Consider the following 20,545-nt stretch of genomic DNA (forward strand, 5'->3'; position numbering starts at 1 on the left):
CGCCTTTGTGTAATTACTGTGTAGAAATACGCTGCCTCAGTTCAACTGACATGATATTCTAATCATCCCCGAGGCAATCATGGAGCGAAGAGTCAGTCTCAAAGATCTTATCCGGAATGCTGGCGTCATACCCGTTGACCAGCGCCAAGCAGTTCTACCGGCCCCAACACAGCCGGCGGTATCAGTCAGTGAGGAGGACATCTCCCAGGCCCGGAACATTCTACTTGACCGAAGAGCTAAGAACCCAGAAAGCAAGAATGTGCTGAAAAGCATCTTCAAGAGCTCGAAAGAGAAGGACAAAGGACAAGATGCAGGGCAGTTCTCGCAAGAGGAGCTCGACCAAGCTTTATCCGCCGTCATTCGCAGTCCAACGACAGGACCCGGGCTGATCCAAGCTTTCCTCACTCTAGGCGCCAAAGTCAATATCATCGAGACAACTGACAAGAAGAGAAGATCAAGCAACCAGGCCAACACAGCATTGCGACGCCGTAGCACGGTCTTACAGCAGGCAGCGAGTCTGAGGAAGGCTGATGGTGTCAACATCCTCGCTAGCTCTGGCGCGGACCAACAAACTTTAGACGAAGGACTGAAAGCTGCTCTCACTGCCAACGATCAAGAGAGCATAGGTCTGCTACTACGTCATGGAGCGGACCTGAACAATTTCCCCAACGCGCTAGCGAATGCGGTGCGATCAAATGACCTGAACTTCGTCAAGCTCTTGTTGAGAGCACCGAAGCCACTTCGTCCTCAGATCATTTCATCATGCCTGCCCGCTGCAGTTCAGCAAAGTTCAGATGCCATCATATCTTTACTGATTGCATATGGTGCTGATCCGAATTTCGACTCAGCAAGCGCTCTGAATATGGCTATTGGGAGACAAGCCTACAAAATAGCTATTGCTTTGGTTGCCGGACCGATACCACTAAACGAGCCAAATCTCCAGCATGCGCTGGATACTACCATGCGGCTGCCCACACGCCAGGCAACGCTACAGTTCTTGCAACTCTTGTTCTGCTGTGGACTTCCCCCTGACAGTCGTGGTCTACCAGACTTTCTTATCTTTTTGGCGAGAAGTAACGACTCTTCTGGTGCGAAGATGATGGTCAGCTATGGCGTACCGACCACAACTAATGACGCTGAGTGTCTAAGAGAGGCCATAGAGAACTCGAACTGGGGCCTGGTGGACGTTATCCTCCAGACACCTATCGCTCCTCAGCATGCGACAGTAGCACTTTCTGTTTTGCCAACAAATACCCCGCAGTCGGATAGACTTCGCGTAGTTGACGCCTTGCTAAAGAAAGGCGCAACGGGTCCCGCCCTCAGCCCGTTACTCACACAAGCTACTAAGGAGAGAGACGCTCAGTTGATAGATCTCCTCCTTAGTGCAGGAGCGCCAGTCGATGTGAGCGACAACAGTGCCCTTCATTTTGCAGTGGTCAACAGAGATATTCGGAGTCTTCGATCCCTTCTCAACGCTCGTCCTCCGCCAGAAAGCCTGGCTAATCTATTTCCCCTTCTTTTCCGTACCGACGCAATCTCGATATCTGAGCGGCGTGAGATCGCAAGACTGTTACTCGAGCATGGTGCACGGGGTCCCGGCGTTGATCAGGCTCTAATCGATGCAATTGCAGACACTTCGGCTGGACGGGATGGAGCTCTGATAACAGACTTGGTTCGAGGAGGGGCAAATGTTGATAAAAGGGCTTTGTCGTTGGCCGTTACACAAGTCGACATGTCTCTTCTGCGGTTGCTCTGCAATACCAGGCCCAATTCTTCGTCGACTTCGGCAGCCCTACCTCTGGCTTTTGACTCACAGTCCAGCCGACACTCGAAGACACTCGAGGTTATAGATTTGCTCCTTAGTCACGGTGTTGAAGAGGAGCCAGCAGGTCAAGCCTTGCAAATTGCCATCAACGGCGGCCCCGACAATATTGACATCATCGAAAGACTCCTTACTGCAAGCCCTAGGCTACTGAGCACTGCTTTCAAGTACACTTCAGCGCTTCAAGATCCGCAGAAGAAAGCACCGATACTCAGTGCTCTTTTGAAGTTGGGAGTACCGCAGGACTCACTCGACCAGGCTCTTGTCACGGAGACACGACAAGCCATCACCACAAACGACACTACCAGTACTAGGTTGCTGTTAGGACACGGAGCATCTGTGAGTCATAACGATGGCGAGGCGTTGAGTGTTGCGGTAGCTTCAGGAAACAGCTCGCTAATGGTATTGTTACTCAGTGGACATCACCAACCATCACGATCTAGCGTCACGCGATCCTTCCGTACGTTATTCTCCAACGACAAATTATCACTAGACGGGAGCAAGGAGAACATTGGTGAAATGGCAAAAGAACTATTGGTTCATGGCGTAGAACAATCTGCCATCGACGCTGCTCTACGATCGGTTCTTGGAAGCGACTACGACAGTAAGTACACGGACTCATGGGTAGATCTGTTACTCCAAAATCATGCCGATGTCAATACGGTAGAAGGTTCATGCTTCATCTTCGCAGCACAAAAGCACAGTCACACCATCTTTGACAAGCTCATGCATCACAACCCCAATTTCAACATAGTTGTCCCAGCCTTGTTGAGTTCCAAGCTTCAAGACGAAGTAGTCGTTGCCGCAATACAATCATGCTTCGATCACGGTTGCACACTTGAAGAAGTCGGTATCGGATACAACAAGCCACCGATACTCATCACCGCCATGACTGTGTACCCACGCAATAGTGCACTCCTCACACTATTGTTGACAAACGGCTTAGACGCGGAGATTACCATCCCCATGGTTCTCCATTCGTCCAGCGGACCCGAACCCGTCCCCGCACTCTTGTGGGCACTAGCACAACCACAAAAGCGTATTTCGGACGCCGTTATCTCCGCGCTTCTGGAAGCTGGAGTATCCGTAACCCGAGTTTCTCCTGTTTCGGAGACTACGGCGCTGATGCTCGCCGCTCGCGAGGGACGTCATGAGATAGTAAATGCACTAGTCGTGCGGGGTACGGATGCGGACCTTCGAGATGCCTGGAACAAATCCGCACTGTACTACGCTAGTAGCAGTTTGTCTGGGGAAGCCACAGTGAAGGCGCTAGTGCCGCGCGTGCTAGGGAACGATGGGAGCTTACACGAGGCGGTCAGACAACTCAACATCGAAGTAGTGAGGGTGTTGTTGGAGCATGCACATGATCCGAATTATCCTTCCCGTCTTCATGGCGGTAGAAATGCTCTAGGAGAGCTATGTCTCAAGGCAACGGTCACCACATCAGCACATCGCTCAAAGCTTCGCCAGCTTCTACGTCTTCTTCTGCGCAACCGCGCAAATCCCAAATTCCGTGCCCGTAACGAAAAGTCGACTGTCATCCTTGCGCTCGATAATGCCTACAGCGCACTCCCCGTCGCTGAGGCCTTGCTGGAAACAGAAATATGGCAAGATCTCAATGACGAAGCACACATCTACTGCGACCCAGCCTCAGGCCTCCGTTACTCTCCATACTCCTACGTTGAACTCGTAGTCACGCCTGCCCGCGCCCCTGTCAAACAGGCTCTTCTTGACCTTCTGCGCGACAAAGCCTGCGTCCCAGTGTACTACTCCTCATCGGCACTCCAACCTGTCGGCGCTACGGGCATTCCACCCTCAATAGCCAAACTAGTCGACAAACAAAAAGAGCACGAACTCGATATACGTCACGAGAAGGAGAAGTTCGAGCACAGTCGCACGATGGAAGAGACAAATCATAAAGACGTATTGAGGAGAAAGCACGAGAGTCAAGATGTGGAGCTGGCATTGCAGACAAAGGCAACACAGCACTACACCGCGCTAGAGCAACAGAAGCATGAATTCGAAGTCCAGCGGGTGAGAGAGGCGGAACGCATGAAGCGCTCTGAGAGGGTGGCTTGGCATAATCTGTTGCAAGAACAAGAGCGCGATGCTGCTGCTGCGCGACAAAGTGCAGAGGAGAGGAAGGTGAGGGAGGCCATGGCGGCAGAAAGCAAGATGATTGAGCAGCGGAAATTGGAGCTGGAACACAGAGCCACTGTGGAGAGGAGGATGCTGAAGGAGAAGGAAGAGCACTACGAGAGGAATGTTAAGCGGCAGAAAGAGGTGAGACAGATTGAAGGAGGGCCACCACAATGGGGAACCGTTGATTAGCAGTGCTTTGTAGAGAATTTCACGATGGACAAGAACTGGGTGAAGTTGGTTATGTCATAATGTCTCTCAATCCTATGAAAACCAAACAAGAACAACAATGATGCAACGAATGCAGACCCATGGGTATCGTCGCGCTAAAACACCAAACCAAGCCAAGCCAAGAAACCAAACTAGCTCCCCCCAAAAAAAAAACATCAACGCTCGAAGACGTCAATGATAAGAGCCAAAATAAACGCCGACGCTGTAGATGTAACTGGCTATGCTCTTGGTGTATCGCCAAAACGGCTTAATTCCCGAAACCGTGGCGTATGTAATGACGAATGCGAAATCGTGTTATCTCCCCCTTCCTTTCCTCATGATGTTTTAGATATGTGCCGCCACAAATGACAAATCTTCATAGTCCTCGTCGTCAAGGTCAAGTGTAGACATGTGCATAAAGTCCTCTTCAGCCTGCTCCAATGCCACCTTATGGCTGTGGGCAAGCTGCTCCCAACCCAGGCTGATTCCCGTGAGTTCCACAGCCGACATCTTAGGTCTGCCGGAGCCTTGCGTGTTATGGATGTGGTATGTCAAGTCCTCCTGTTCCAAAACACGGCTTGATGTTTCTGAAGAGCTTTCAACAGATTCTGAGTCGTCGTCGGTGAGGCAAGCTCGCTCGTAGAAGGCCTGCTCAAAGATAGCGTTCGTCTTGGCCATTGACTCTTTGCGCATGGTAGAGGATCGATCCATTTCCATCTTGGCGAACAACTCCATCAGGTTACACCCGAACGCAACACTGTTTTCGCGCTTTCGTAGCCAATGATTCTCATTAACAAGAGCATCAAACATTGTCTTAGTCCTACCTGGGACATTCAGTGGGTCCTCTTCTTCCCGAGGTTGTTCAACTGGAGCAGTCGTGTTCTCCATAGTGAGTTCAACATCGTGGCGTGAAGGCTCGTCTGCATTCGCCAGGCGCTCCCTGAGGGACTCAATCTCCAACATCTGCGTTCGGTCCAAGGCCTGGAGCTCCATAATCTTATCATGACGCCTCTCAAGCTCTTCCTGCAAAGCCTCGAGGCCTTCGGTCTTGCTGGTAGCATCCTTTATCTTGGCTAACAAATGTTCGATCTCGAGTTCCTTTGTAGCAATGACTTGTTCGCGCTCGTGGATCTTCAGAACCGTAGCGCGATGTTCTGCGGTAAGACTCTGTAGTTGACGGATTGCTTCGTCGTCTTTTTTCCGCGAGGCCTCCACTTCTTTAGCCTTCTGGGCCCAGGGCGTAGGCCCGTGTTCGATCTCTTTGGTGTTGGCCAGTAGGCCAGCACGGTCCGACCAATCATGGAGATGAGCAGTAAGGCCGTTCAGTCCGGCAGTATAAAAGGCAAAGCACTGGTCATTATCGAGATCGTCAATCTTGTATTTGATCTCGGCGATCTCACGAGCAGAAGCCGAGTCGTTGTCCGAAAGATTGGTGCATTTCGCAACCTCTTCGATCAAACCGCGAACAAATCTGGCGATACCTCGAGCAGCAGACGCCAACGCTTCGTCGTATTTTACAGCGTCATCGAGACCATAGGGGAACTGAGGATACATGTGGTCCTGAGCGAGAGCCTGCACGGTACGTAGCAATTTCGCGGCAGCGGTAAGCGCAGCTTGCGTGTTATCCAGAGGGGTATTGAAGTGCTCCAATGTGTATTCGCATTCGTGGAGTATAGTATCGGGGACTTTCTGGAGGACGAACGTGGCGAGGTCGTACATGTACGCTATGTGTTCAAGTCGAGCATGTATGGAGACGAACAAGGAGAGCATCTCTCCTTCCGGTCGACCGGCTAGGACGTCCTGATGGCTGGAAAGGATTGCCTCGAGGGTTTTGGTAGAGCGCTCCAAAGATCCAGTAAATTCCTCAAAGTTAATAGTGTCCGCCTTCAACGCGTTTAGGCCTTGGTCAAGGACCTGCTCTACGGTGATCAATTCCTGGTAGGTTGGCCCAATGTTTGCAAAGTCTGAGAGTGACAAGCCGCGAACTGCAGACCAGAGACGGTTGCTTCCATCTTTGAGGACTTCTAGATAAACGATGGACTGGACACAAACAAGCCTAGATACAGCATCATCCAAGCGGCCACCGTTGCTCATGTGTCGATTAGTGCTTCTCAGCACACTGATAAGTAGGTCAGATTTCCCAGCGATCCTTTCTGTGGTCAAATAGGCTTGGAGAGATTCGCTCCGAGTAAATTCCTTGGACTCAGTCTCGTTCCAGATTTCAAGGCGCTCAGCGAGCTGGTCTGCCTTCAGCGATATGAGTGATGCTTCAATCTCCCTGGTGGTAGATAAAACAGTCGCTGCACGGAGTTGTCGGTTGAGATCCATGACCTCGTTGAATCGCCCGGTAGTGTCCTTCACCTGAGCTTCCGTCATGCTCTTTGAAGACTCAGCGTCGGCCATTCTGGCCTGAAGATCCATGACGAGATCGCGGAATTTTGAGATGAGAGATTCATGATCGGTTATGATGGCAGTTTGTTCTGCGATTTGCCGTGCTTGCTCAGCGAGCTCATTGTTCTTAGCCTCGAGCTCTGCAAGCATGTCCTCTTCTTGCTCTAAGTGCTGAGCTTCAAGCTCATCGTTAAGTTCTCGTAAGTTTTCGAGATCTTGCACCACCATGTCTTGCTCCGCGATTCTATCTTGGAGATTTTGATTTTGTTGTGTGAGTTCCTCCACCATGTCCTCCCATTCGTTTGCAGCGTCCAGCTGTTGTTTAAGGTGGTCGACAAGGTTCTCAGATGCGTTTAAGCGTTCATGAAGTGTGCCATTCTCTCGTTCGTAGAATTCAAGCTGTGAGATATCGCCCTCAAGGCCGAGAATTCTGGCCTTGAAATCCTGTTCGCGTTCCTCTGTCATCTCCTTAAGTGTTATCAATGCCTCCCTCAGGCGGTCGTTCTCGTGCTGAAGACGGTAGTAGCCAGCTTCTTGTTTTTGCTCCTCTGACATTTCTGTAGTAAAGAGCTCTGCCTCGTCTCGAAGAATATCGAGCTCTAGAGTCTGCTCTTCTAGTCTCTTGCGCAGAGACTCGATTTCCGCCTCCGCCTGGTCCGCCCTCTCCTCCGCCATTTCTTTGTCGACTAGAGCATCCTCTAAGTCGACCTCATGGTCCTGTAGTGACTTGTTGAGGGCTTCTAGTTCCGATTGTAAGGTCTTGAGCTTCTCCTTGTGTTCTTGAATCTCAGTATATTGTGACTGGCATTTGGTCTGCAGGCGCTGTATTAGGCCGCTGAACCTGTCCTTCTCGTCGCGAACTTGCGCGAATTCTCTCAGCCGTTCTTGGTCTTCCGCATGCTGCTTCTCCATATGTCTGATCGTTGTTTGTAAGCTCTCGACATGACCATCCCGGGGTGCTTTCCCAGCGTTACTAGTGACTGAGGATCCCAGACTCGGTCTGGATGTTGAAGGTGCAGGGCGAGATGATTCAGGACGAGATGATTCGGTGCGAGTGGGTTCTGCGCGGGAAGACTCGGGTCTGGAGAATTGTGCGCGGGAGGATTCAGCGGCTGAATTGCTAGATGTGCTAGCAACGCTGGCTTTTCGAACAGGTCCACGCGAAGGTGGCTGTGATGCTGAGGGAGCTGCGACTGACTGTCGCTTGCTCAGTGTGGTTGTTCTTGCAGTAGTGGGCTTTGGAGCAACCACACTGGAAGGCCGAGCCCTGGGAGTGGTGGTTGGGGCTCTTGCTCTTGAAACTGCTCGTGGTGTGGGTGTAGGTGGGGTTGGTGTTGCCTCGGAAATTATAGTGGCTATGCTGGTGTCGCGAATGAAGAGACCGTGGCCAGGAGCGCACGTAAAGTACCGCTCCCCGCGAACTGAGCCATCGTTTTTGCCGTCAGGCGTAGGAAGCTCGATTCCGATAAAAGTGCCTTCTGACACGTGAATAGCCCCTACGTATCTGACGACGCCCTCCTGATGACCCGTAGTCTTGACCGTCTGGCCGACCTTGATATTCAAGGCAGACATGACTCCCGAATGCTAGCCAGGAGCGATGCTGAGAGAGCCGGGTGGAGAAGGTGAGAACTGCGTGGTGGTATGGAGCAGTCTCGACGCGTCGAGAAGCAGCTGGGAGTGGGGAGGAGTGCAGTCGCGGACAACTGACTCAGAAAAAGTTTGGAGCGTGCTGAGCAGAAGAAGCAGATACGCAACAATGCAGAAGTAACGGCTCAAAAGTGGTGCTGTTGTGGAAAGTGGCATTGAGCAGTTGCAGAAAGTGTGGTGTGGAGGAGAGGAGCGATGTGGCAGTATTTAGCTAAGCTCTGGATGATTGCCAAGAGGAACGGTGATGGCTCGCGCTATTGGTGGCGATGGCTCGGACGAACGCCAGTTCGTGGGTGCGACGGACACACCCGGCGCTAGCGCGTTGTAGTGCGCTTCCCACCCACAATCTACGCGTTTTCTGACGTACAATCAGCCCACTCTACAACTGCCAGTCCCAATCCACTCTGGGTGACATCTGTCTGCAATGTGTCTTCGTCTTAGTGCAGGCGATAGTCGTCATGCATTCCGCCACATACGTCGCTCGCCCCAATTCAAAGCTTGAGCTGCTCTTCGCATAACTGCAGGAAATATCATATGGTCTGTAGGGGCGATAGAACCAATAGCCAGACGCAGTTCTTACCCTTACGTAGACATCACACTAACTGTTTACTTGTCCAACCTACCGTTGTCTCGTCAGAAACAGAATTCTCTCGACTGCGTATGTCGTTGTAACGACAAACTGGATACTAGTAAAATCATAGGCTCTTGGCTTTACTCAAATGAATTTATTCTTGTTTTGCTGCAGATCGTGCGATCCAAATAAAAAGCGATGGCATCTCGTTGTGGTTCTCTATTCCATGCACGTTCGTTCAATGCATGGTACACATACACATAACGCCCTTCAGATCCGACACAGCCGCAATTATGAGATTTGCTCCATAACGCTTCCACTATCACTCATCGCGAAGCTTCCAATTCCTTGATCCTTTGCTCGATGTCAGGAACAGCTCTGAGCTGCAGGTCGATATCTTCTTTCTCACTGCCAGTATGTTAGCACAAGTTTTCGCCTCAGACATAGTACAACTATCGGACTAAGGTAGAATGCACTTACTCTTCGAGTATCGCCCTCCTCTCCGCATCGAGCCCTCCAAAATAGAAGCCGCCTTGACCATCAAACTGCAGTATCCTGGTGTGATACTTCCAGAGACTTCTACGGTGGCTGACTGTCATCAGGGTTATACCCAGTCTCTTCGCTTCTTCGTACATGACTCTTTCTACTTCCAGGGTAACGGAGCTTGTGCATTCGTCCAAAATTGCGTACCGAGGCTTGTGGTAAAAGAGTCGCGCCATAGCGACGCGTTGTTGAAGACCGCCAGAAAGCACGTCTTCCCATTGCGCCTCGGCATCAAAGCCACCGGGGCGGTCGATAAGGGATTCGAGGTTCAAGGTCTCGAGTATGGAAAGAATGTCGTTGTCGGTAATGGATTTGGAGTGCATGTCATGTAGCGAGTCTGGGTATATGATCTGTTGACGTAGCGTACCCCGCGAGAGGTATGGTCGTTGTGGGATATAGAAGATGTCTTCGAATGGTGGCTTCCGTACCTTACCACCATATACAGGCCATAGACCTCCAAGGATTCGAAACAGACTACTCTTTCCACATCCGTTTGGTCCTACGATCAGTAGGTGATCGCCGGGTTTTACACTGAAGGAAAGTGCCCGAACGAGTACATCACCATTCGGAGATACTATAGGTACATCGATGAACTCGATATCGGCGCCTTCAGTTACGATACCACGGCCGCGCAAAACGGACGCGTTTTCTTCGATGTCAGCTGAAGAAACAAGCTTCTTCTCGAAATGACCGGCTTGGATATCATCGATTACATCGAGGAGGGTTGATACGCGTGAGGTATAACCAGCGAGTTCGGTGATTTCTTTGTACGAGAACATGACGCGACCAAAGGCGTCACTAGACATGAGGAGCATTCGGCGATTGGTTACGAAGCCTTTGGGAGTCACAGTTGTCAGTAGGAATATCTCGCAACCTGGACAAGGGGCGGTATAGTTTGAGGGTACTCACTCTCCGTCCGATCCCCCATAGTCATGCCACCTGTGCCTGGCACTTTGAAGAACACTGGCACACTGCAAAGCAACAGACCCAGAGCGCCCCAGAAGTATTTGATCACAAAGTCTTCCATGACTCCGTGATAGAATCTCCTCCTCAGTATCCGGTTGACATGCTTGATTAGCGTAAAGTAACCCTTATCCAAAGTATCCTTCTCCGCCTCATGCCCCGCATACAGCGCCACCTCCTCGCTCCAGTCGATTAGCCTGGAATGCTGAAACCTGAATTCGCCTTCTAATCTCGCTTCGTCTGCTACGTATTTGCCGAACGGTGGGGTAAGTGCCCTCATTACGTTGGCCGAGATCTGAACTAGCAAGCTCATGAAGAACAGTCCTTCGCCACCGACGCTCCGCGATAACGAGTAGTTGTAGATTATGATGTCTAGAACGGGTTTGGCGAGATTCGAATAAAGTTCCGCAAGCGAATTGGAGAACTTGGAGACGTCGACAGTGATGAGTTGGTCGGCGTTTGCGATGCGGTCGTCGAGGGCAGAAAGCGTGTAAAAGGTCATCTGAGAGAGGTATTTGGAATGAATGTAATTCGTCAGGCGCGTTCGGTATTGGAGGGAGAGTTTGCACTGGTGGTAGGAGAGCTAGGCTTGTTATTATGTCTTCGGCTCCCGTTGCATGTTGTGCTTTGGCGGCAAGGTGAGAAGATTGACATACCATACTGTTCGTAAACGTCGCTGGGACAGCCACAGCCATCCACCATACCAATCCTAGGAGAAACTCTCTTCCCTTGCCCCTCACGAGCGCACTAACCAATCTTCCATCCAACTCCGCGACGTACAGACTGATCATCGTCCTAAGCACCAAGAAGACGCTATGCCCGATCAAGAGCCTAAACTCCTTGCTCTTCCAACCAGGTATGCATATCTTCAGTAGTCTGAGCAGGTTCTTGAAGAACTCCCTGTTCAGCTCTACCTTCTTCCTACCTGTTGCTTCGCCCTCGCCTGCTGTTGTCTTGTCCGCTGATTTGGAAGCACGCCGTAAAGAAGCGGCTTTCTGTTCGGCGATGGCATTTCGTATACGATTTATGAGGGCGACGAAAAGGGTAAGATACACGGCGCGCGATATGCGTGTTCGGTGTTGGAGGTACAGACGTGTAAGGTCGTTGACAATGGCTTTGGCAGACGCGCTGGTCAGGCGATGGGAAGAGAGAGGTTTTGAAAAGACAGCCATGGCTACCGTAGACGAGGCATTGGTGTTGTGCAAGAGGTTGACGCCGTGCGCAAAGCGTCGTGGCGTGGTCGTTCTTGACGGAAGATCTCAGTAGGTAGTGCTGCGAAACTTTGTACTACGATAATCTGGCGGATGGTCTCCCCCGTTGCGCAACAAACTATTAGGGTGCAGGAAGCCGCGCGCGTCCGGTTGTAAGGTTTGGTGAGATCAGTGTATCGCGGAAGGTAACGCTGTACAAGCGTCACCTGCGACATGTGAACGAATGCCTCGGCTTCCCCACAAATCGCCTAACCATATCGAGACATAACCTGGGGAAAGCTTTCACATGAATGAAAGGAGCGTACATTGGTTTCATATGCTGGGTTAAATTTGCACCTGATCACATGTGTTCAAGTGTTCATTTGATGCTCTTGCAACGCCTATCATTGTTGTAGATTCGTTACAAGAGCGGATTGTAACAATCGTCTCTGCTGTCCCCCATAGCTGATGTATAGAGTCACGACCCGCAACCATTCCCAGAACCACATTAGCCCCAGATCACGACTGAGTATCCTTGAAATCTCCAGTATGTGTCTTCGCTGCCTTTTCTGCTCCATATCCTGGCGCCACCTTGCCCGGTAGACCCTTAACAAACCCACCAATATCTAAGCCCTGCATCTTTTGCTGCGTAACCTGCATCCAACTCTGTTCTTGCTTCTTCTGCACAGCCTGCTCCATCTCCTCTTTTTCCTTCTCTTCATCGCCTTCTCCCTTGCTCCCTTCGTTCTTCTTCCTTTCTTCTTCTTCCTGCTTCTTCTCCTTCACTAAATCAGCTTCGGCACGCTCTACTTCCTCGATGTCGACGTCTTCGAACCCGATCTTCCGAAGGATAGACCCGGTGATGAAGCGGTATTGGAGATGACCGTCCACGAGGTCGCTGACATCAACATTTTGAATTCCGTGTACGCCAACGACGGGCTGCAGACCTGCGACACCAAGCTGCATGGATGAGGTGCGATAGAGGAAGCCGAGGATGTAGTCTGATTTGGAGAAAACATTGACACAGCGACCACTTACTACAGAGCGGATGCGCCGCCAGTCGGCAACGTCAGATGGGCAAGGGGCGCCGACAAGAACCACGTTCTCGATGAGACCAAAAGCTTTCCGCTCTGCCAGTTTCTGGAGACAGGAATAGATGACGCGTGCACCGAGAGAATAACCCACAAGGGTGACCGGCCGTTCGCCTTGTACCTTGTTGATTAATGCTTCAGCAAGAACTTCGCCAGCCTTCTCAGAACGGTATTTCGCTACTGAGAAAGGATTGTCGAGCATAGTGGCAATCTTGAGCAGGCCTAGTGGCCACAATGCAGCCGTCATCGCAGCGAAAACAGTCTGCTCAATAATCTTCTTCTTCGCGTAACCCCAAGCTGCACTGGTCACGAATGTTTCGAGGCTATGTCCAAGCTTGAGAAGCGCCTCAAGCTCCCAGCGAAGTGCGAAGCCTTCTGTTCCCTTGCTGATGTATCTCCATGGCTTTGATACTTCCTCGGGCGCGCGCAACCAACCAGAGACTGCAATTGCGACGCGCAGGCGGCGAGATTCATTGTCTTGATGCCTCGGGTCTTGGGTACGGTGAATAGGTATGAAGGCAAAATCTTCCACTTGTCGGGCGTAGTCGTCCATGGCGCGCCCCGTCATTTTCGCACCGTAAGCGCCAAACAGCCCGCCTACGAGGACAGAAGAACCCGCCAGAGTACCTAGATACCCTGCGGCTGCTGTAGCACCTAGACCAATGCCTCCCATCACACTTCCAACACCTGCCGCAAGAAGTGGTGCAGCCAGCCCGCCAGTTACACCGATCAAGGCAGCACCAGCAACACCGGCGAGGCCGACTTTCCATTTTCGAGCGGCTTGTGATTTTTCAGCAGCTTGCTTGGTTTCTTCGTCAGCATTTAGTTGTTGAGATGCCGCTTCTAGAAGACCTTGGGCGACTGTCTCCTCATCTTTCTTCAGAACGGCTCTACTCAACCTGAGAGAACTGGTAAGGTAGAGAATCAGGACACGAGAATGTGCTGAGTAGTGCTCCAAACTTAGGAGTATGAGTACTAGCGAATGCAATATGAGGGCGCGTTTGCTCTCCTCCAAGTGAGTGAGGGCGTTGGATACAGGGGGGTAGAGATCCTTGAACATCTTGTCTTCGTCCTCGTCCTTCTCGTCAAGCTTCCTGATGCTCTTGAGACCAGTTTCCGATTTTTTTGCAATTTGCTTTACCTCCTTGCCTTCGACCTGACGTGTCTGTTCTTTGGCTTTTTCTTTCGAATTGAGTACTTCGCCGATTCTGCTGATGACGTTGCCTCGCCACCCATCGAAGTACTTGAGCATTTCCTTTTTCAGTTCTTGCACTTCAGGTTGCGCGAGCTCTTTTCTTGCATCTTCTTCGCGTGCTTCCCTCTCTTTCTTGATCTTGTCTTCTTTGGCAACATCGACATCGTCGAGATTGGAGGGTGCGTCTCGCAATACCTCTTCCTCTGATCTGGCAGTGTTTGGATCGATTGCGAATTCTTCAGCGGTGAAGGTGTCGACCAAGGACTGCCGCATGGATGCCGTAATAGTTGCTATCAAGAACGTCAAATCCGCGCATTGGTCTGCATCGAGGAGTGTAGTGAGTGACGTCTCATCCTTGTCCTCCGACTTGGAATGGCCCAAGGAAGTCAACTTGGAAGCCCAACTCGACATGATAGTTGACAGTTGGCTGAAGAAGGGGTTGAAGTTTGTGTAGTGATTGCGCAGCGGAGATGTGCATAACAGGGTGAGATGTTGCTGCTTGGATATGACGTATAGTGGGGCAGGGGCTACAAATAGTCCAATGTCATCCAAACGTCGAAGATCACCCGCACTTCCGAGGAGTAGTGTGAACGTGGGTGTCTAGGTATTTGGACTAATCAACATATTGTCAAGTATCTTTTTAGGACGTGACAGGCTTCATCTTATGGAAAAGGTCCCGGCATCTGTGCGCAGCAATGACTTGATCTTAGTACATACTCGCGCAAAGCTCGACCGGTTTTATTTCTTTAACCAGACTATCACTTCAAGAACCTACTCTACTAGTAGGTATTGGCGGTGCACCCCTTCCCCCCACTGGAAAGTTCCTTGCACTCAGAAAGACCCCCTTGACAGCCCTAATGTCGTTCTTCAGCACCTCCATTTGATCATTGTGTCCACTACCGCCTTGACCAGACCAAGTGAAGGTAGATCCATAGCGGCCCATGCTGGGATAGTATTGGTTCTGGTAGTCCATTTCAGTCAGATATGTGGTCAAATCTGACACCTTTGTCCTCAGCGCATCTCGCGATTTGCCGTCGTTGGTGCGGTTCGTTTCCAGCTCTTGCAGATGTGATTTTATAATCTTGAGGCGATTCTCTTGCGCTGTCACGGTAGGGTGGGGATCTGCAGCGGAAGTAGAGGGTCGACGGGAGAGGTTGGGTGTGGTTTGGGTGCCATAGTCGCGATGGTAAAGCTCAGTAGGATCGGAGTCGGCTTCTGAGACATCGTCTGCAGCGTCTGCGATTGCCTTGACTTTGCTAGCAGGATCAACGGACACTGCCTTGGCTAGTCTCGAGTTCAACTCCTTCAGCTGTTCTTGAGTGTGTGATGCAAAATCTTGTCTTGATTCAGCAAGGCTGTGTGTCATGGGCGCTATGATGTACTTTGACAGTCCATATATGCTTGCCATGATGCCTCCTGTGACGTATGCGGTTGTCGCAAGGCGCTGGGTGGTGATGAGAGGCGGTGGCTTTTCGGTATTCGCAAGGAATTCTGGATAGGTAACGATTGGGGGTATCTCGCGTGGTGGAGGCGGCGGCGGCTACGAATGTCAGCATCGTTGCTCTGCGGCCAGGGGGGTTGTGTACTCACTGCTGACCACGCCCGCTGCCCGACTTCCTCGACATGTGTGTGAGTGTCCTCCTGTGGCTCTGTGCCTAGCAACGTCTCAATGTCCTCTGTGCTCACGCCCTTGGACTGCAAGAATGCGACCTTCCTCTCTCGCGGCGCATCGCGGATTGTGGCATCTTCAAGGAAGCGCGATGCTTGTTCTAGCAGCTCTGAGCTTTGAGACGGCTGCTCTCCCCCATCTTCTCCTTCAACGTCGTCTTCGGTCGGTGTTGGCGCTTCGACGGCGTCTTGCGCGCGTGCTTCTTCGGGCTCTGGGGACGCTGCGGCGTTATCGGCAGATGCGCGTTGCCAGTCGGGGATTGCCGGCTTATTGGACATTATGCGTGGAACCAACAGTCGTTTTCAAAGTGAAGTCGAGTAGACAGCGGATGCAAATGACGCGAAATGGACGTAGGCGCGCTTCCGACCGCGGTGATGGATTGCTCGGTCGGGAAACAATGGCTGGACCGAGGCAAGAGCCCCAGATCCGGCCTTTCCTCTTTAGTCAAGCATTCGAGCATCAATCAGCCGTGACAAGCCTCAGCGCTGTGGACTGGTTCGATTCTTTTGAACGCTCTGGTCATCTCTTAAGATGCTACTCTACATTCCGAGTTTAGAATTGTGTCTCAGTGCTTCCCTCGCCCATGCTCTTGCTGCCTGAGCTGCCGCTCTGTATCGCCCCCAAGATGCCATCAATGTAGCCTGCGCCGGACCACTTCTGGTGCGTGAGCACATCACAACCCAACTCCTTCTCTCTCGCTTGCACCAACTTGACATAAGCAAGCATACCCTCGTCCTTGAACGCCCGACTTAGCTCGCATGTAATTGTAGCCGTAGAGTGTACACCAGCAAGTGAAATGAGCTGGAATACGAATCCATGTTTCGCCAGATCCCAGACAAAAGACTTGAGCGCTTCTTCGGAGAAACCTTGGCCCATCCAGTTGAAGCTGGGAGATAGATTGTACACAAATTTCTTTCCCGGGTGAACGGCACGGATCTCACCTGCGAACCTTGCTGCTTCCTTGACGTTTGGATCACCCGTTTCGACCCAGAGGAGATCAGCGTATGGAGCGTATTCCTTGCCGCGTTTTGTTGCTGCAGCTACGCCAGCTTTGTAGTGGTAGAAACCTTCTCGTGTACGGGGAATGTCCCAATTGAAGTAAACAGGTGTTTTGGTGTATTTCTCCGCAACGCTTCGGCGCTTCAGAAGAGAGTAGTTGGGGTTCTGCTTGGCCTCATCGAGGTATGAGTCGATGGTTGATTGAGATGCACTCTCCTTCTCAAGGTGCTGGACCACGGCCTCGTCAAAGGTTACGAGCTTGTGCTTCTTGACCCATGCCGCTTCGTATTGGTCGATCTCCTTGCCGGGTGCGCCAGCTGCTTCCATATTCTGTAGCGTCTCGGCCAGCGGTTCACTATCTTCTGTGACACCCTTGATGAACTCATGATCCCGCACATCGACGGCGCTGGAGATGAGCTTGCCACTCTCTGAATCAGTGCGCGCAATGACAAGGTTCTCGCAGCCCATCATATCCCACTGGAACCGTGCGGCTACCAGGCGGTTGATGTGGTCACCAACTGGCACGAGGACTTTACCTGCAAGATGTCCGCACTTCTTGCCGCCGTGAAGTTGATCTTCGAAGTGAACACCTGCGGCTCCATTCTCGGCGAAGAGCTTCGCTAACTTGATGACGGCAGAAAGGCCCCCGTGGCTGTGACAAGTCAGTTCTCTAGCCAGACATCAAGAGCAATCTTTACGTACCCAGTATCGCCATCAGCAATGATTGGCCGCATGTAGTCTAGGTAAGGCGTCTTTGCTCGTTCTTCTGCACTCATCTTCCTCCTAGCATCCCAGTTCTTGCGGTCGTGTAGCTGCTGAGCCTTGAACAGGCGCTGCACTTGGTTTGGTACGGTGTTGTAAGGGTAGTCGCCAAAGTCGGCCGAGACTTCATTCGTCGTGGTCAGGACTGAAGAGCAAGCCCATCCAGAGACATAGAGGACTTCTTGGTTGGCAGCTTGTTGGGACATTTGAATGGGGTCAATTGCGCCCACTGGATATTGAAACCATGTAATCAGCCATTATACTATCTATACAGACTAGGATAGACGCACTGGTGTGTACTGGCTCGCCCTTGGCCGCCCTCTCCTCCAGAAGGTTGAACAGTTTCCGCGCCATCAGTGAACTGGGATATGACTGTTGAAGCGCCCCCCGCTTGCTCACAACATCTTCGGCAGAGTATGGGCGCTTGATACCTTTGTACCGTGGTGACGCCCACCAGTCCTTTACGGCTTGTACCTGTTCCTCGAAGAGCGCATCTTCTGCCTGACCCGCTTTCGAAGCTTCAGGCAGCAGTTGGAAGGAATCACCAGGGAGTGCTGTCGATACTGGAGGGTTAACACTCTCGAGTGTCGAGTTTGACATGCGATACGCGGTGGTAGAGAGGGAGCGTAGGAGTTGCGGTGTTCGGCTCGTGACTCTTGACGATCGACTCTGGCGCGCGACTGAGCGCGATATTGTTCGGAACATTTTAGGCGTATGTGAACTGGGGAGACTGCGGTCAGCAGAGGCTCGCTCTGTATCTTAGTAGGATGGCGGCAAGAGTTAGTCAACAGTTGTTGACGGAAAAATATCCGCAAGTCGGAGAGAACTCGGAGATAATGTTTGCCACAGGCGCCTTTTTGTGTTTACGTCCAATTGTCTCTTTTGCTTGCAATTAGCATAGTCCGTGGCCGTGTTGCGTGAAAAAGTGAGTTCCGCGTCATGTTTGCGGCAACGCTTCTCCAGGGTTCCCCATCACCGACGTCACTACCGAGGTATGTAGCCCTTGTCTAGCCGCGTCCAACTGCCCCTCGGTCCTCGTTCAATGTTGTACTCGCATCAACGGACCATGCGTGCCTGGTGGATTGAGGTGCATTGCCGAAAGTTGCCGTCAACATTTCTTTGCTTGTTACTCGCGAAGTTTGCAACGCCATTGTCTTGAACTACTTGTTGTGTTCTACGTCCTATGTGTTGACGAGTGCAACTACTATCCCCGCATCTACCCCACGTAAACCGAGCTATGGCATTGAGCGCACGATCAGCTTCCAGAGCTCTACGGGCTGCCAAGGTAAGCTCAGAGAACAATGTGTGATTGTGTATAATACACAAACAACTAACAATTGCTCAACAGGCGCGTCCTTTTGTGTCCAGTATGCAATCAGATCGCCCAGTCTAAATGTCATGTTCCTAACGCGTGGTTCGTTGCAGTACAAGCCTGTAGCTACTCTTCCTCCTCAGAGCCGGATCTCAAGGAGACGTTCAAGAAGGTTCTGCCTGCAAAGCGCGAACTTCTGAAGAAGGTCAAGGCGCATGCCGACAAGAAGCTTGGAGATGTCAAGGTCGAGAATGCGCTAGGTGGCATGAGGTATGATATCCAAACACAATAACGCAAGCATGCTCTGACGAGATTGAAGAGGTCTCAAGGCCATGGTCTGGGAAGGATCAGTGCTCGATGCGAACGAGGGCATCCGATTCCACGGCAAAACCATCAAGGACTGTCAAAAGGTGCTACCCAAGGGCACTTCCGGCACTGAGATGCTTCCCGAGGCAATGTTCTGGCTGTTACTCACAGGCGAAGTACCCTCGGTCTCGCAAACTCGCGCGTTGTCCCGAGAGCTCGCTGAAAAGGGTAGCATTCCCAAGTTCGTTGAAAAGATGCTCGACGACTTCCCCAAAGATCTCCACCCGATGACACAGTTCGCCTGCGCTGTATCGGCACTCAACTACGAGTCCAAGTTCGCAAAAGCCTACGAGAAGGGTATTAACAAGGCCGACTACTGGGAGCCTACCTTCGATGACTGCATCAGCCTCCTCGCGAAACTACCTACCATTGCTGCAAAGATCTACCAGAACGCATACCGTGGCGGAGGCGCCCTCCCCAACGAGATCGATCTGAACCAAGATTGGTCATACAACTTTGCTGCCATGCTGGGCAAGCCAGGCAAGGAGAACGAGGGTTTCCAAGACCTCCTCAGGTTGTACCTTGCTCTGCACGGTGACCACGAGGGTGGTAACGTCTCCGCGCACACAACGCATTTGGTCGGGTCTGCGCTCAGTGATCCGTTCTTGAGCTACAGTGCTGGTCTCCAAGGTCTTGCAGGACCCTTGCATGGCCTGGCTGCGCAAGAGGTGTTGCGATTTATCCTCGACATGCAAAAGGTCGTCGGCGAGAAGTTCACCGAGAAGGACGTCAATGAGTACCTCTGGAGCGTACTCAAGTCTGGACGTGTTATTCCTGGTTACGGCCACGCTGTGCTTAGGAAGCCTGACCCGCGATTCGAAGCTCTCATGGACTTTGCAAATGCCCGACCCGAGATTGCAGCAAACCCTGTATACCAGCTGGTCAAGAAGAACTCTGAGGTTGCACCGGATGTACTCAAGGAGCACGGAAAGGTAAGATATGGCATGCCCAGCACCCCGAGCCACTGCTGACACACTGTAGACCAAGAACCCCTTCCCCAACGTCGACTCGTCATCTGGCGTCCTCTTCCACCACTACGGCTTCCAGGAGACGCTTTACTACACTGCGACATTCGGTGTCAGCCGTGGTCTGGGCCCGCTCGCACAGCTGATCTGGGACAGGGCGTTGGGTCTGCCTATCGAGCGTCCAAAGTCCATCAATCTCCAGGGTATACTAGACCAGGTTGGCGCGTAAGCGTAGGTGTCGTAGATGGACGACGGGGAGGTTCACGAAGACAATGAACAATTTCGCATCAAATTAACCAACATATCATGAGATACAGCCAGAAATTCAGACATGCTTTGCAAACAAATTGAGAGTGGTTTGGTGAGGATCCACTGTTGCGCAAGATTAGAAGATCCGTGTGAACGCAAGCGCGGCGGGAGCTAGATCGACGCCTAGCCAGGTACGAGACGCCATCGCGGCTGAAGTAAGCCCGATGAAACCTCCATCTCCAACTACGACTCCGACTGTGTTTGCTGTGCCTCTTGTCCTACAGACACGTTGCTGTCCTCCTTGAACGTTGTATAACAATTACCTGTGATTCTCGACTCGCTGCCTGTCGGAGAACAGCCGCGCTTCAATGCTAGTCTTAGGATAAGTAGAGCTTCACGCTCGCGCCGCCACAGATAGCCGCGCCGATCGAGCCGTATACTGCATCATCCATACCCGCCTC

The 20,545-nt window shown here is 51.8% G+C and overlaps 6 protein-coding genes across 6 annotated transcripts; 2 read left to right on the forward strand and 4 right to left on the reverse strand.

Annotated features, from left to right (window-relative positions):
* Positions 1–79: 79 nt before the first annotated feature.
* GT037_005905 (uncharacterized protein) lies at positions 80–4,153 on the forward strand (the record flags this gene model as incomplete). Its single annotated transcript, XM_038930952.1, has 1 exon — positions 80–4,153. The coding sequence occupies one exon, from the start codon at positions 80–82 to the stop codon at positions 4,151–4,153; it is 4,074 nt and encodes a 1,357-aa protein (XP_038786641.1).
* A 363-nt stretch (positions 4,154–4,516) lies between these two features.
* On the reverse strand, positions 4,517–8,134 carry GT037_005906 (cap-gly domain-containing protein; the record flags this gene model as incomplete). Its single annotated transcript, XM_038930953.1, has 1 exon — positions 4,517–8,134. The coding sequence occupies one exon, from the start codon at positions 8,132–8,134 to the stop codon at positions 4,517–4,519; it is 3,618 nt and encodes a 1,205-aa protein (XP_038786642.1).
* Positions 8,135–9,106: 972 nt separating this feature from the next.
* On the reverse strand, positions 9,107–11,458 carry GT037_005907 (atp-binding cassette protein; the record flags this gene model as incomplete). Its single annotated transcript, XM_038930954.1, has 4 exons — positions 9,107–9,188; positions 9,261–10,158; positions 10,233–10,869; positions 10,943–11,458. The coding sequence occupies 4 exons, from the start codon at positions 11,456–11,458 to the stop codon at positions 9,107–9,109; spliced, it is 2,133 nt and encodes a 710-aa protein (XP_038786643.1).
* A 537-nt stretch (positions 11,459–11,995) lies between these two features.
* Positions 11,996–15,709, reverse strand: GT037_005908 (duf-domain-containing protein; the record flags this gene model as incomplete). The annotated part of the gene is made up of 3 exons (XM_038930955.1): positions 11,996–14,362; positions 14,538–15,302; positions 15,353–15,709. 3 exons carry the CDS (start codon positions 15,707–15,709, stop codon positions 11,996–11,998), a joined length of 3,489 nt encoding a protein of 1,162 aa, XP_038786644.1.
* A 274-nt stretch (positions 15,710–15,983) lies between these two features.
* On the reverse strand, positions 15,984–17,897 carry GT037_005909 (isocitrate lyase 2; the record flags this gene model as incomplete). The annotated part of the gene is made up of 3 exons (XM_038930956.1): positions 15,984–17,082; positions 17,133–17,421; positions 17,483–17,897. 3 exons carry the CDS (start codon positions 17,895–17,897, stop codon positions 15,984–15,986), a joined length of 1,803 nt encoding a protein of 600 aa, XP_038786645.1.
* Positions 17,898–18,429: 532 nt separating this feature from the next.
* GT037_005910 (citrate mitochondrial precursor) lies at positions 18,430–20,064 on the forward strand (the record flags this gene model as incomplete). Its single annotated transcript, XM_038930957.1, has 5 exons — positions 18,430–18,477; positions 18,541–18,559; positions 18,618–18,774; positions 18,824–19,802; positions 19,852–20,064. 5 exons carry the CDS (start codon positions 18,430–18,432, stop codon positions 20,062–20,064), a joined length of 1,416 nt encoding a protein of 471 aa, XP_038786646.1.
* Positions 20,065–20,545: the final 481 nt, after the last annotated feature.

The sequence above is a fragment of the Alternaria burnsii genome, assembly GCF_013036055.1.
Source record: "Alternaria burnsii strain CBS107.38 chromosome Unknown 732, whole genome shotgun sequence".
NCBI classification, from domain to species: Eukaryota; Fungi; Ascomycota; class Dothideomycetes; order Pleosporales; family Pleosporaceae; genus Alternaria; species Alternaria burnsii.